Genomic DNA, 14,873 nt, shown 5'->3' with positions numbered 1-14,873 from the left:
TCCCAAGGTTGACGCTACTCCAGACCCATCCTACTCATCATTCACCGAAAGCCCCAAATGTTGCAATGGACATTGAATGATCCCTTTCCACTGACAACCAGGCATGTACATAACCATGTATGAGAGGTAGGCAGACTGGTTTAATGACCCCTTCACAGAATTCTACTTAGATTTATTAATGGACACCTTGTCAAGCCCCAGGTGTAGACTTTTCAAGAGGTCCTCCAATTGATCTGTTCCCTCCACATCAGGCAGTCAATCAAGAGTGTGAACCGCAAATTAAACTTGAGAAGCAGGCCCTTCAAATAGCAGAGTGTAGTCTGCAACTTCATGTAACCCATTTCCACATGAAATGTGGAATGCTCAAAATTCAATGAAATAGCAGGTGCTCTATGAGTCTGTGAACCAACAACTGCAGAAAAGTGCTGCCGCACACAACACCTTTCTTGGCAAATCTTACATGGTTAAAAAATGATGTCTGCAGATTAGAGGGATTCTCAAAAGGGTCCTTGCCAGCTCTCGATGGCAGGACAAATGGCAGGGTGGATGATAGATAGTGGCAAGGAAGTTCAGGGTATACATAAACAGCCCAACAAAAAAGATTTCAACAGAGTACTTAATTTAAAACATAATTGGCAGCAAATCAGCTTCAATTTAATCTAAATTGTATAACTGGATAAGAGACATTTTGTTGATGCCCTTTGTCTTGCACTTATAAGGAAAATTCATGGTAAATATCAATGGAGGGAGAAAACAACCTTTTTATAGTAGAAAAAAAGCGCTGATTCGTTGATGAATGGATTCAGACTGGCATAGGCACTACCATGAATAATGCACAGTTAGACGATGATTGACAGTTAGCTACAAAGCTTTATTTAAAATTAATAAAAACAGAAAATGCTGAAGAAATTCAGCTGGTCTGACAGCCTCTGTGAAGAGAGAAAAACAGAGTTAATGTTTTGAATCCAACTTCATCAAAACTTTATTTAAAGTTAAACCGCAAATTGACTGACATTAATCAAGGCAATGCCTTGTGGAAGGAATCAGAAAATTACTGTCACTTGCTTTGTTGGGTTGAATTTGACAATATTGTATGTGTACATATTCTTTCAGTTTGCAAAATACCGCATCCTATGTGTCTACCTCAGCCTTGAATATACTTAATGATACATCCTGTACAGTCCTATGTAATAAAGAATCCCACAGATTCACTTGCTTACGAGAGAAGATCTTCTTCACCTCAGTATTAAATAGGCAATCAATCCTGAGATTACGCCCTAAAGTCCGAGACTCTCGCACAGAAGGAAGCAATCTCGGTATCTAATCTAATGCAATTTCCAAAACATGTTTCATAAGATACAACACGTAATAAATTAAGAGCCCACGGTGCCAGTGGTAGTGTGTGAGCATGGTGAATTGGCTAACTGATAGAAAACATCAGGGATAAGGGAGGCATTTACAATGTGGGAAACTAACTAATGAAATACCACAGGTGTACCAGATTGGTTAGGGGGCGCAATTACATATAACATATATTCACGACTTGGATGAGGGAAATTAATGTGCAATCACCAAGGGCTGAATTTGATGAATTTTGGCTAGGTCAGAGTTGCAACAATGTTTTTTCGGAAGGATATCCACTGCGAGGCCAACTGCCACTTGTCTCATTTACGAACAACCCTGGCTCATGATATCCTTCAAGTCCAATTCCAGGTGCATCTTCCTATGCTCCATTCTCAGAGCAATTTGCCATTCAGCAGATAGCCCAGAATTCACACGCCTTATTCACAACCGCAGTATTCACACAACCGCACAACCGCAGTATCTCTACTACTCTACTCTTCTCCTACCAAGACTCATGCTCTACCACTCTCGCTATTGGATGCAACATCTTTTCTCACTTGCTGTCATCCCAGGAATCCCGACACTATAAATCCTGGATGCCCTCTGTGCTAGCTGCATTCACTTAGACTCATTGAGTCATAGAGATATATAGCAAGGAAACAGACAATTCAGTCCAACTTGGCCCTACTAACCAGGTATCCTATACATTTGCCAGCATTTGGCTCATATCCCTCTAAACCCTTCCTTTTTGTATACCCATCCAGATGCCTTTTAAATGTTGTAATCATACCAGTCTCCACCACTTCCTCTGGCAGCACATTCCATACACGTACCACCCTCTGTGTGAAAAGGCTGCCCCTTAGGTCCCTTTTAATTCTTTCCCCTCTCACCATAAACCTATGCCCTCCAGTTTCTGACTCCCCCCACCCCAGGGAAAAGACCATGTCTATTTCCCCTATCCATACCCCTCAGTTGAGACACCTCTCCACCCATATCATAAGTAGTAGCTGTGACACCTGCTTTTGTCTCTCTGAGCACCTGCCTCCTCTCTCATTCCAGGAGGAACACAGCTTTTAATATGGCAGAAATTTGTGATTTTGGAGAAGATTTGTAGCTCAAGTTGTGGATCAGTTTGTAAGTTTGCTCACTGAGCTGGTAATTTGTTCTCAGACATTTCATCACCATCTAAGTAACATCATTAGTGAGCCTCTGATGAAATGCTGGTGTTTCCTCCCGCTTGTTATTTATGTGTTTTGGTCTGTTGTGATGGGCGACATCACTTTCAGTTCTTTTTCTGAGAGGATGGTAAATGGGGTGTAAATCAATATTTCATTAATGGAGTTCCGGTTTGAATGCCAGGCCTCTAGAAATCCCCTGTGTGTCTTTGTTTAGCCCAGGATGAATGTATTGTCCCAATCAAACCGGTGTGCCTCTTCATCTGTGTGTTTGCAACAAACTCTTTATCTGCAACAAATATTATTTTGGACAGATGGGCAGGAAACTAGCCACAAGGACACATGAGTCCCAACTAGCCACTGAAAGACATGACTAACTATCACTAGTATCCATACTTACAAACAAAGAGGGACACAAGTTCAATTGGGACAATACATCCATCCTGGACAAAGACACACATGAGAATTCCTAGAGGCCTGCCATTCAAACCAGAACTCCATTAACAAACACATTGATTTGGATCCCATTTACCAAGCTCTCAGAAAAAGAACTGGAAGTGATATCACTCACCACAACAGATCAAGACAGTAGTGAACGGGACAGAAAACCAGCGCTTCACCAAAGGCTCACTGGTGATGCTACCCAGTATGGTGACCAAACATCTGAGAACAAATCTACCAGCTCAGCGAGCAAACTTACAACCTGATGGTAGAAATAGTCAGGATAGGTGAAAGGCTGATTGATACGTTCAGTTCCTCAGCAACCTGACTTGAGTGCTGACTGACTGTTTCAAGCCCCAGGATTAACACTGAAAGCTGTCCTTGATTTTCCATGCCAGCACTGCCTGAGTGAAAGCTTCCCTCCTTAACTTGACTGAGGGCTGCTGACAACCAAGACAAGCTTCCTTTTTTTTGTCTGTGCTCCATGGCAACACAAGACTGAAGTAAAATGGTAGCTCTGGCAGAGATGGCAAAGCTCAATAAAGCAAGGCAAGCTAATGCAAGGCAGAGACTCCAGAAATATCCAGAGTCGGGGTCATCCAATTAAGACAGATGAGGAGGCATTTCTTCTCTCAGAGGGTACTGAATGTGGAGAATTCTTTACCACAGAGCGCTGCAGAGGTAGTTTTATTTATCATATTAAAGACTGAGAAAGACTTTTAATTAGCAGTCAAGTATGGAGAAAAGACAGGAAAATTGAGTTGAGGATTATCAGATCAGTCACGGACTCACTGAATGGTGGAGCAGACTAGATAGGCTGAATAGTCTACTTCTGCACTTGCATCTTATGGTCTTATGATTTTAATTCAGTATCAGCAAGCGCACCACCCTGCAAGCTCTGCTAATAATCTTTGATTGGTTCTCAGTGTAAGTCTTAACGCGCTCCAAATTATTTAGCAAATACTTTGTAGTTGCTATTCACATCTATGTTTGGATATGGTGTTTATATTTAGCAAGCCTGGACAGCTGGCTATGGTCACTACCATGCTTGTTGTGAATGTCTGGACATAATATGCAGCTTGGTGTGTTCTGCCAGTCTTTCTATTGTAGCATCACACTGGCACCAAAATACATTCATTAAGTTTGTGCGAAGATTTGTAGCTCGGGTGCTCGTTGCTGTGGTTCTGTTCGCCGAGCTGGAAGTTTTTGTTGCAAACGTTTCGTCCCCTGGCTAGGCGACATCATCAGTGCTTGGGAGCCTTCTGCGAAGCGCTTCTTTGATGTTTCCTCCGGTGTTTATAGTGGTCTGTCCCTGCCGCTTCCGGTTGTCAGTTTCAGCTGTCCGCTGTAGTGGTTGGTATATTGGGTCCAGGTCGATGTGTTTGTTGATGGAGTTTGTGGATGAATGCCATGCCTCTAGGAATTCCCTGGCTGTTCTCTGTCTGGCTTGCCCTATGATAGTAGTGTTGTCCCAGTCGAATTCATGTTGCTTGTTGTCTGTGTGTGTGGCTACTAAGGATAGCTGGTCGTGTCGTTTCGTGGCTAGTTGATGTTCATGTATGCGGATTGTTAGCTGTCTTCCTGTTTGTCCTATATAGTGTTTAGTGCTAAAACACTATATAGGACAAACAGGAAGACAGCCAACAATCCGCATACATTAATCTAGGCCCTGGAGGTGGGTGCAATGAGTAAAGCAGGGTGAGAGATTCCCAGCCCTGGCAGATGGGAAAGGGCTGATCGTGATGTGGCGCTTGGGGTGGGGGGGGGGGGGGGGAATGGTGGTTGAGGTCTAACCAGTTGTGAGTCCAGGGAGAGGGTAGGAGGTTAAGAGTTAGTCTGGCAGTGCCAAATTGGGCAGGATGAAATCATTTTCAGTCAGTGGGACAGCGCTGGTTTGTAGGGGTCTAGGAGTTGTAACAGGTTGAGGGTGTTGCAGTTAGAGAATGGGTATCAGATTAATGGTTAAACGTGATTTGGAGGAGGTCTTTATGTCAAGATGCTTGCCTGGACATAATGGGCTGAACGGCCTTATTCAGTAAAATTCTGTGATCCTCTAACGTTTCCTGGGTAGTTGTTAAGGTTAACTGAGTCAGAGCTCTCTGGAGAGGCTTTTGTTTGGGGGGTGCCAGGCGCAGATGAATTGACCTCGGATCTTTGCAATACCTTGGCGATTCCCAAGGAGACTGCAGCGTTTGGGATTCTGCAGGGTCCTGACGCGCGATTCCTGCCTGAAATGCTCCGAGGCTGACCGGCCGGCCATCGGAATATTGTCTGCACATTCACTCTATCGTCGTCAGTCCAGATTTTGGGGAGTGGTCAGTCGGATCCAGAGCTGCCTAATCCCAAAATGAGACGCTCTCACCGTCGACCGGCCTGTCCTTTATCCCCAGACGCTAACTTGCTGACCTTGTGTTGACCGGATTTCCACTGCATTCTCCCTCTGCCTTCCCCACCACTTTGTCAAAGTTCCTCATCAATGACAGGAAAGGCTTTATTGACGGAAAGGGAATAAAATGAGGATTGGATGGGGGGTTAGGATAAGCGTCAAGTCAGAATGAACAGACAATTTTAAAATGTCTGGATGCGGAGTGATAAAATCCAGTCCGAAACTGTGTGTAAGCTGAAATCGGTAACTTGCAGGTCACATAACAGAATAGGGATCAACTAATAACAAGGAATGCGGGCGGTCGAAATGTCAAACAAAAGCAGAAATCCCTGACAAGGCTCGGCAGCACTTAGGGAAATTTCTGAAGAAGTGTCACTGGACTGGAAATGCTAATTCTGCCTTCTCGGCACAGGTGCTGCCAGACCTGCTGAGATTCTCCCGCATTTCTGTTATGGGATCGTGCCAGTTTATTGATTGTCCAGATGAGAAAGCAAAGAGCACCGAAACGAAGCAACGGGGAACTCCAGAAAAGGCAGTGCGTGCGTTTCCAGCCGAATGCTGTATATTGTTTGTCACCCACCGCAAGTTAATGACTTCAATAAATAATGTGGGAAGACAAGGCAGCGGTCAGCGCTGGCGATGTCTGTAACCGAACAACTTCCAAAACCTGAAAGAACTGCGGATGCTGTCAATCAGAACTGTCAAACAGCATCAAAAAACACAAATTGCTGGCAATGCTCAGCAGGTCTGGCAGCATCAGTGACAGTTCTGGGGAAGGGTCACTCGACCTGGAACATTTACTCAGATTTCTCTCCACAGAAGCTGCTGGAGCTTTTTTTTTCAGCGATTGTTTTTAACTTCCAAAACCCCTTCAGTCTATGAGGCGGCACTACCCTGAGAGGGTCCCGTTGTCTTTTCTTGGAGAGTGGCGGGGGTGGGATGGGGCGTGGAGGGAGGGAACAGACCTTGATAAATGGTCATTTCTAACACCCATTCCCCCTCCTGGTACCTCTCCAGGTGACTGGGAGAGATTGGACGCGCCTTAATTTAAGAAGCGCGCAAAGAGCGAGTGAACTCTCTCTCTCTGTCAGTGCGGTAAACATTGGATTGGGGCGGGGGGGGGGGGAAGAGCTACTGTCCAACCGGGCAGCAGGGAGAGTGGGGGATTAGTTCGTAAATATTTCCGTTTGGGAGAACGAGTCGATATTCGGGGCGGTCTGTCTACTGTCTCTCTGGGCGGTCAGTCCGATGGAGATGTTGGTGAGAGAGGGAAGTTTGCAGGGAAGCTGTGTGTGCCTTTGATTTAATCTCACTTCACCTCAAGTCGAAACGGGAGGGGAAAGGAGTCACTCGGAGGGAGGGAGGGGAGGTGGGGCAAGATCCCAGGCTGGGCTGGGCGGACGCAAGCGCGGAGCTGTGTCGGTGGGAGGGGGCTGATGGTGTGTGTGTGTGTGTGAGGGGTTGGCGGAGGGTGTTTATAAAGCTGCCTGCTCTCGGCTCCAGGATGGACATTTGCCGCCTGAAGCTGTCGGAGTGAGCGGGGGGGGAGTTGGAGCCGGGACACAACAGACAGACCATGGGATGGACTTCGACCTCATCGCCAGCAGCAACCGGACGGCGGCTGCGGAGCACGGCTACCGGCTCCGGACCGTCACCCTCGCCTGGTTCTCCGCCTTCAACCGGAGCAACGAGTCCCGGGCGGGGGAGCCGCTGAGCGGTGACTTGGAGGCAGGGGGAGGCTCTTCGGCCGCCGCCCGCATCATCATGTCGGTGGTGTACTCGGTGGTGTGCGCCCTGGGGCTGCTCGGGAACCTGCTGGTGCTCTACCTGATGAAGAGCAGGCGGAGCTGGAAGAAATCCTCCATCAACCTGTTCGTCACTGGACTGGCGGCCACCGACTTCCAGTTCGTGCTGACCCTGCCCTTCTGGGCGGTGGACACGGCGCTGGACTTCAGCTGGCCCTTCGGCAGCCTCATGTGCAAGCTGGTCTCCCTGGTGACCGTCATGAACATGTACGCCAGCGTCTTCTTCCTGACCGCTATGAGCATCGCCCGCTACTGGTCGGTGGCGTCCGCCCTGAAGCCCAGGAGCAAGCTGAGCGGCTGCTCGGCCATGTGGGTCAGCATGGTGATCTGGATCTCCGCGGCTCTGGCCAGCATCCCGCACGCCGTCTTCTCCACCACCACCAAGGTCTCCAACGAGGAGCTGTGCGTGCTCAAGTTCCCGGACTACAATGGCTCCAACCAGTTCTGGCTGGGTCTCTATCAGATCCAGAAGGTACTGTTGGGCTTCCTCATCCCCCTGGTCCTCATCACGGTCTGCTACTTGCTCTTGCTGCGCTACGTGACCAACAGGAATATCAGCAGCTCCAGCGCCAGCCGGAGGTCCCGAGTCACCAAGTCTGTCACCATCGTGGTGCTGTCCTTCTTTCTGTGCTGGCTGCCCAACCAGGCGCTGACCTTCTGGGGGGTCCTGGTCAAACTCAACGCCGTTCAGTTCAGCTCCGAATACTACACCGCCCAGTCCTACGTCTTCCCCATCACCGTCTGCCTGGCCCACACTAACAGCTGCCTGAACCCCATCCTGTACTGCCTGATGAGGAGAGAGTTCCGCAAGGCGCTGAAGGGCATGTTCTGGAGGATCTCCTCCCCCACCATTATACACATGCGGCCCTTCACAGCCAGCACCAAGCCAGAGCAGGATGAGCAGAGGCATGTCATCATTCCGAAAAACCCCGTACAGCCGCCGGAAGTTTTGTATTACCCCCCGGGGGCTGTGATGTGCAATGGGCGATACGACATCTTGCCCGCCAACTCAGTGGAGCCCCGCTATTGAGGAGTCCCTGGCTTGGGGAACGGGATAGGTGGTTCCGCTTCTTAGAAGAACAATATAATTTCTCTCTAAATCCTTTCCAAATGGTACATGTAGTCCAAGTCTGCCTAGGTTTAGTCTACTCCTGAACGATTCTCACTTTGCCATTCCAGTTCGATCGTGTCTCCAGCCCAAGTTGCTCTGGGTTAGTCGGTTGGACAGCTGAAACCGCAGCAGTGCCCAACCCAACACCAGCGGTGCGAACATAGAGTCACATCGGACTCCAATCATTAACTATTTTCTCTCTGTACAGATACACCCGCCGAGTTTCTCCGTCACTTTTTGTTGTAACGTTTATACGCGTTGCCCTGAACGGCGAAATTCCCTTTCCGAAATCGCTACAGTGGATGTCAGCGCATCGGGACTGAGTTACTCGCAGAACCGCCAGGCAACAGTCCCTGCAATTAAACACGAATGGATCCCTCGAGATTGTTGTGAAATAATAATCGGATTGGAACCAAGTACAGCTCATTTTAGTGTACAGCATCAAAAACTACCAAATAGGGCACTCGCACTTTTCCGAACGAAAATACTCACCATGTCTACGTAGGAAACATTGAGTTCAATCTCTTACAATAGTTTGTAGCCTTCTTAAACAAAGAAATACTATGAATGATAGTAAATATCGTGACACAGACTCAAGCTGTATGTTTCATTTAATCAGAGTGACAAATTGAGCAGAAAATAAATCAATTTCATTCTGTAAAAGGCGTCAGGTGAAATCCTAGCAACTGTGAGACAGGTTGCCATATCTCCGTAAGGCCCTGAGAGACACAACATCGTTTTCAGTTCAAATTGCAATCAATGTGCCCTCCAAATTACAGTTTATCTCTGTCTTTTACATTCTTCCTTCATTTTTCGGTCCGAGACATTTATTGTAAAATTCTCCGTCTTCACATAATTCGCCATTCGCATTCTATATGACCGATGAATGATCCAAACCATCGATCTGTGGAGATTCTGGTACATAACTATATTTGTGTTTCGGGATTCAACTTTCACAACAGTGTTAATTGGGTCCGGCACAGTAACTGCGGTTACTGTAAAACTCACCGAAATTTCGATCTTCTAAATCTCCTCTTCTGCGGATGACATTATTTGTTAGAATTTAGCTTTTATACTCGGAATCTGCATGTTTATATTCCTCCATGATAATAGTGGCGACAACAAAGATTCATGATTCAAAGATTGTACAATTTAATTATTTTCATATTCACCAATTTTGGCTCATAATTTGAAAATTAAAGTTATGAACCAAAATGGTATTGGAAGTATTAACTATTTTTGCTAAATAGATAATTAGCGTGCTAAAAACAGTTTATTAGTTGAGCATTATTATACTCTTCATTTGCATTGATGTAAAACAGTTTCAGATATGCATTGACACATATCAGAATTAATTAAAGAGTTGGGTTGGTAATTTGACTGAAGTGCATGAGCTCCTCCCAGATGTACTCCTACATTGTTTGGGTTTCAGAGTAGTTCAAGTAGAACTGTGGCCAAAAATGGCATTATACTAAATCATCAAATGATACAATGCAGAAAGAGGAAGTTTGTTCACTCATATCTCTTTTAAATCTATCTATTTAGTCCCACTCCCCTGTTTCTTACCTATAGTTTTGATTATGTCTCCTTTTCAAATATCTGGACCTTCACTTTGAAGTCCCTGGTTCCTTGATGCATTATGTATGACAGTGAGACCTATTGCAACTTGGATTTAATCTGCTACTTTTGTACTGTTGTAAATAGTTTTTGGGTACATGGCAAAGTTGCTAGTGCCAATGTAACTTCAGAGTCTGGAGCCAGCCTAACTTCAGAATGCAGCATGTCAAGCAGTGTAAAACCTGGCTCACATATCTCGGGAGTAACACCAGATTAAAAAAAAACCTTTGGAGCAGGCTAAAGGAGATCATTAAAAAATGGGCTCATATTTTCTATTCATCTTCATTGTTGCATAATAATAAAAAAATTGAATCATTGTAAAGAGTACAGACACATAGACGTTCTCTTCTGCACCACTTCAGCTCAAAACAAAATGTTGCCAGTGAGAAAGACTTTTAAATACATAGAACTTTTTCTGGTGTGCAACTCTTCAAAACATTATCTTTCAATCACCTGAGTTTCTCTGTAGTATAACTGCAGACAAAGCAAGTGTTTAAAACAATCATAGTAAGTTGCTTTTGTAGGGCATTTTTTAGTAAATCCAAGGCACTTAACAGAAGTGTTAGAAGACAAAGTTTGACACAATGAATTTAAAATGAAGACATTTTGTGGAATGCAGTAAAGGAGAAAGAAACATAGAAAAGTAAAATAAAAAGGTTTAGTGAGGAAACTTCAGACCTTAGAGTTATGGTGATCTTTTTGGGGAAACCATAAACCATAATGGAAGAAGTTACCTACAGGACGCTAATTTTTATAGCTATTCTTTACCTCAATATGAACCAGAACCAACACTATTACGTATGAATTAACAGACAAATTAAATTTTAAATTAAATATCAGATCTATTTTGAAGCAGTCAGAACAGAAATATTTATATTATTTCAAATCTGTCCAAGGTCAGTAGAATCCCTGAGCTCTGACTTGTTAGTGCACAAACAGTATATGATCAGTCTTAAATTGACAAGGTGGTGTGTGGTCAATTTGGTTTTGGTTTTAAAGATTATAGTCATCTTATTGATATTTCTTCTTATTATGTCCTGATTGGTTCCTGGGATGTCAGTCATTTTGAAAGGCCAATCCTGTCTTTCATAGGGGCTTTCTTTATTCTCCACAGAGATTGGAGTCATGTGCTTGCCAAAAATTATCATTAGACTATATCATATGATTACCAGAAATCAACCCTTATCAAATAGTGAAGAAGGCGTTTGGTATGTTTTCTTTTATTGGTCAGAGTATTGAGTACAGGAGTTGGGAGGTCATTTTGCAGCTATATAGGATGTTGGTTAGGCCACTGTTGGAATATTGCATGCAATTCTGGTCTCCTTCTTATCAGAAAGGAGTTGGACGCTTGAAATGGTTCAGAAAAGATTTACAAGGATTTTGCCAAGGTTGGAGGATTTGAGCCAAAGGGAGAGACTGAATAGGCAGAGACTGTTTTCCCTGGAGTGTCAGAGGTTAAGGGGTGACCTCATAGAGGTTTATAAAATCATGAGGGACATGGATAGGATACCTCTATGACTCTATGACTCATACAAAAGTGGTATGTGGTTATATAGTTCCACAGAATGTTATTCTTTTTTCACACAATGTAGGTCAGGAATCCTAACTGAAAGCTCCTGTCACTTTTGAATTTCTCAAATGCAATTATCATCAGCAAGATGGCTTTGACAAACTATTTGTCAGTCAGGCCCTGACAATTCTAATGGTGTAGGTTCAAAGTGTTTATTTTCAAGCAATTACGAATGCCCCCTCCCACCTCACAGTTTGGTCACTTTCAGAAAAGGAGCCATCTTTAAAAAACTCTACAAGCTATTCACACAGCTTTCTCTGTATTAGACCATTTTACTCACTTTTCAAAGTACCTCCTTGAGCTCCTGTCTTCTGCAAAACAGAAAAGAAACTGTATAGGGACTAATTTACTGCTTCTCCTCACAAGAATTCTCTGTGTTCCTGTTTCTAACTTTGTCTGCTCTGTCTTTGTACCTGTGTGTGGATTGTCTTCAACTTCCAGCATCTCTCCCAGTAACTGCCTTTGTCTGTAACTCCCCTTTGTGTCTGTCAGCAATACAGCTTTCTATTGGTACTAGGATTTTATTAATAAAGACATTTAAAATTGATCCATTTACAATTGATGAAAGCTCTTAAAATCCCTTCAAACATTCTTTAAAAGAATTACATATTCTACAGATCTTTTAACGAAATTAACAACTTTCCTTACTGTGCTACTTCCACTCAACAGGTTGACACAAGACCTAAACTGATGAATTCACCAGTGCTGGAGTGATGAAAATGAGAGATGTTGAAGAGGCCAGAATCATAGTAACAGAGAATTCTTTGAAGGTTTTACTAAATTATAGAGGTTAGATTTGGGTACCAAAATTAGAACTTTAAATCTGAGACATTGTTAGATTGAAAAACACTGAATCAGTGAACTCAAGACTAAAGGTGACTTGGTGAAAGATAACATACAGTAGAAGAGTTTTGAAAGAGTTATGGTTTACATAAGGTAAAAGGTGGAAAGTCTTTCAGTAAAATTTAAAAACTATTTGCCAGTAAGAAATCATTTTACTCAATAAACGTTCTTCCGTGCAAGCCAAAAACAAGCCGTTTACAAATATAAATGTGAGCAAAGATGTTTCTAATTCTACAAAGGCAAGACAACCTAAACATTAGGATGTTCAGAAGGTAACATGCAATTGCAGAAATGCTGTTTGGGTATTATAAATAATCGCATTACCTTTGAATGACATTCAGGAAAACAAAACAGTCTTACTGACTTCTCTGTTCCTTATTGAAAGGTGCGCTCATGGATATTGAGTGAAGGTTGGTATCTTTCATTATTAGGTTACATGCTGCATTCACTGTTCATATTAACATATGAAAAATTACCACCTGCTTGACATACCAAAGAGTGGTAAGCACCTATGGATGTATAATACACAAGCATCTGTGATTCATGGTATTGGGGAATAAAATATTGGAACACTCTTGGGGATCAATATTAACTTAGTTTGCCCTTTGGGAATCCTATGGGATCAGGTGGATTTCTGGGTTTCTATCAATTAGGGCAAATGAAGTTTAACGTATTGTTGGGAGCAAAATTACTGCTGCACAGACACCATTGGATAGCAAGTTAGCTAAAATGATGTTTCCTTTAAGTGTCCTGGTGCTATCATGAGCTAAAAACTGAAAGAGAACCAATATATTCTTCAGCATGTTTCCAGGTTTATACTATAAACTGCATATTGCGCTGTGGTCATCATTATTGCTTGCTTTGCCTTTTGTAACAATAAACAGATAGAGAAGTCACACAATTTGTCAATTACATTTTGTTGTTAATGCTGCACTGATTGTCATTTATGTGAATGGAGCATGTAATCACATAACAGCAAAAAAGGCAAGTATATAAAAACACCTATTTTAACTTTGCAGACCTTGTGGGTTTCAGTCTCAAGAGAGTGACACTGTAATGATCACCACGCATGATTCTCCCTGATTTATATTTATCATCTGGTACGACTAGCATGCTGACATGTTGAATTGTCTGTGAATTTATCAGTATTGCACAAGACACAGCTAATCCATTAATAATCCACAAAAGTGGATCTGTGAAGCAATTGAGATGCTGAGGTTGTTTCAGCATTTTTGGTGAAAACAATCTTCAAGTCTAAGTATTTCCCTTATGTAAATATAGCAACTTCAAGTAATCACATTTTTACCAGTTTATTTTCAAAGGATAGATTGGTTAGTCTTAATTCATTGAGATAATTTGTCTCAGTTTGCAATAATCCAAGAGAATGTCTTGGCCAAATGTTGTTTGCATGTGCAAATCAAAACTTCTTCATGACTATTTAGCTTTAACTTTTGCGCCCACATATTTGAAGTTGATGATGACCTGTTATGACCTTAAGGCATCTGGGATCTTGGTGAACAATGGGGCACACATTCCTTTGCTAATGAGATTTAAATATTGAGGAAATGAATATCTAAGAGTGAATTTAAGAAGTTGAATTCAATGTAGAAATAGAAACCGAAGTGAAGAGAGAGAACAAAAGACTGAATAAGAAGATAATTATTAAAAGAGACAAAGGGCAAGTAACACAAAATTTTTAAAATCTCCAACAATTCTCATAAAACTCCAAAAGATTTCATTTTAATTATTCTTTTAATTATTCATTTTCTGGGCTGGAGAGACGGATTGGTAATCTTCCATCATTATCCTATTATTAAAAAAAAGCTGCTTATGGTATTAATTACCGGGTGAATTTTCTGTGGCATGTTTTGTGGAAAATCAATGTGCAAATATAGCAATTTCATAAAACTCATAGGGTGATTAAGGATGAAATGGTATTTACACAAATCTATCAATGGAATAATGCTAATTGTCCATCAACTTGTGGAAATCATCTTTTTTTAAAATTTGTTGATGGTGTGTGGGCATTGCTGGCTAGAGCAGCTTATATTGCCCTCCTTTATCTACCCTAAATTCATAAACGTCACTCCCTCAATACACAACACATTATACATTAATAATGGTCTGAATCGTTCATGGCCATTAATTCTTCAGCAAAATATGGTTCGTACTTGAAAATGTTGATCTTTCACATCTTAAACATACCTTTTGGAACTAAAGCATTGCAGAATTCAGTATCTTGTCATAGTGAACTGATTGTGGCTGGGGTTTATATTGAGAGGTTTATTATAGTTTGATGTCAGACTCTCAGAAGATTAGTACCAATTATTGTCATGTTTACAAAAATGTTATGGTTATTGTTAAAAGCCCCGTATAATGTATCCTTATTAACAATAAATGTTTCTCTATTATAGAATATGCGTTTTTGCATCAATAAAATTATTTTCTACATCAAAAACAAAATGAAAGCAAACAAAAGACAACTTATTTCTGCCTTTTTTTCTCATAGCTATCAGGTGTGTAGCTCAAGGTGGTATTCTGCCTATTAATTCTGGCTGATATGGTTTAAAATTCATTCCAC

At 42.5% G+C, this 14,873-nt stretch overlaps 1 protein-coding gene across 1 annotated transcript; it reads left to right on the top strand.

Annotated features, from left to right (window-relative positions):
* The first annotated feature begins 6,834 nt into the window (after positions 1-6,834).
* Positions 6,835-13,995, top strand: rxfp3 (relaxin family peptide receptor 3). The gene has a single exon (XM_043680762.2). The coding sequence runs from the start codon at positions 6,928-6,930 to the stop codon at positions 8,179-8,181; it is 1,254 nt and encodes a 417-aa protein (XP_043536697.1). The 5' UTR covers positions 6,835-6,927; the 3' UTR covers positions 8,182-13,995.
* The last annotated feature ends 878 nt before the right edge of the window (positions 13,996-14,873 follow it).

The sequence above is a fragment of the Chiloscyllium plagiosum genome, unplaced genomic scaffold, assembly GCF_037043375.1.
Source record: "Chiloscyllium plagiosum isolate Xiang-an unplaced genomic scaffold, Cpla_swu_hap1 HiC_scaffold_1, whole genome shotgun sequence".
Lineage (NCBI taxonomy): Eukaryota > Metazoa > Chordata > Chondrichthyes > Orectolobiformes > Hemiscylliidae > Chiloscyllium > Chiloscyllium plagiosum.
The sequence above is the reverse complement of the archived record's forward strand: the minus strand, read 5'-3'. Positions and strand labels throughout refer to the sequence as shown.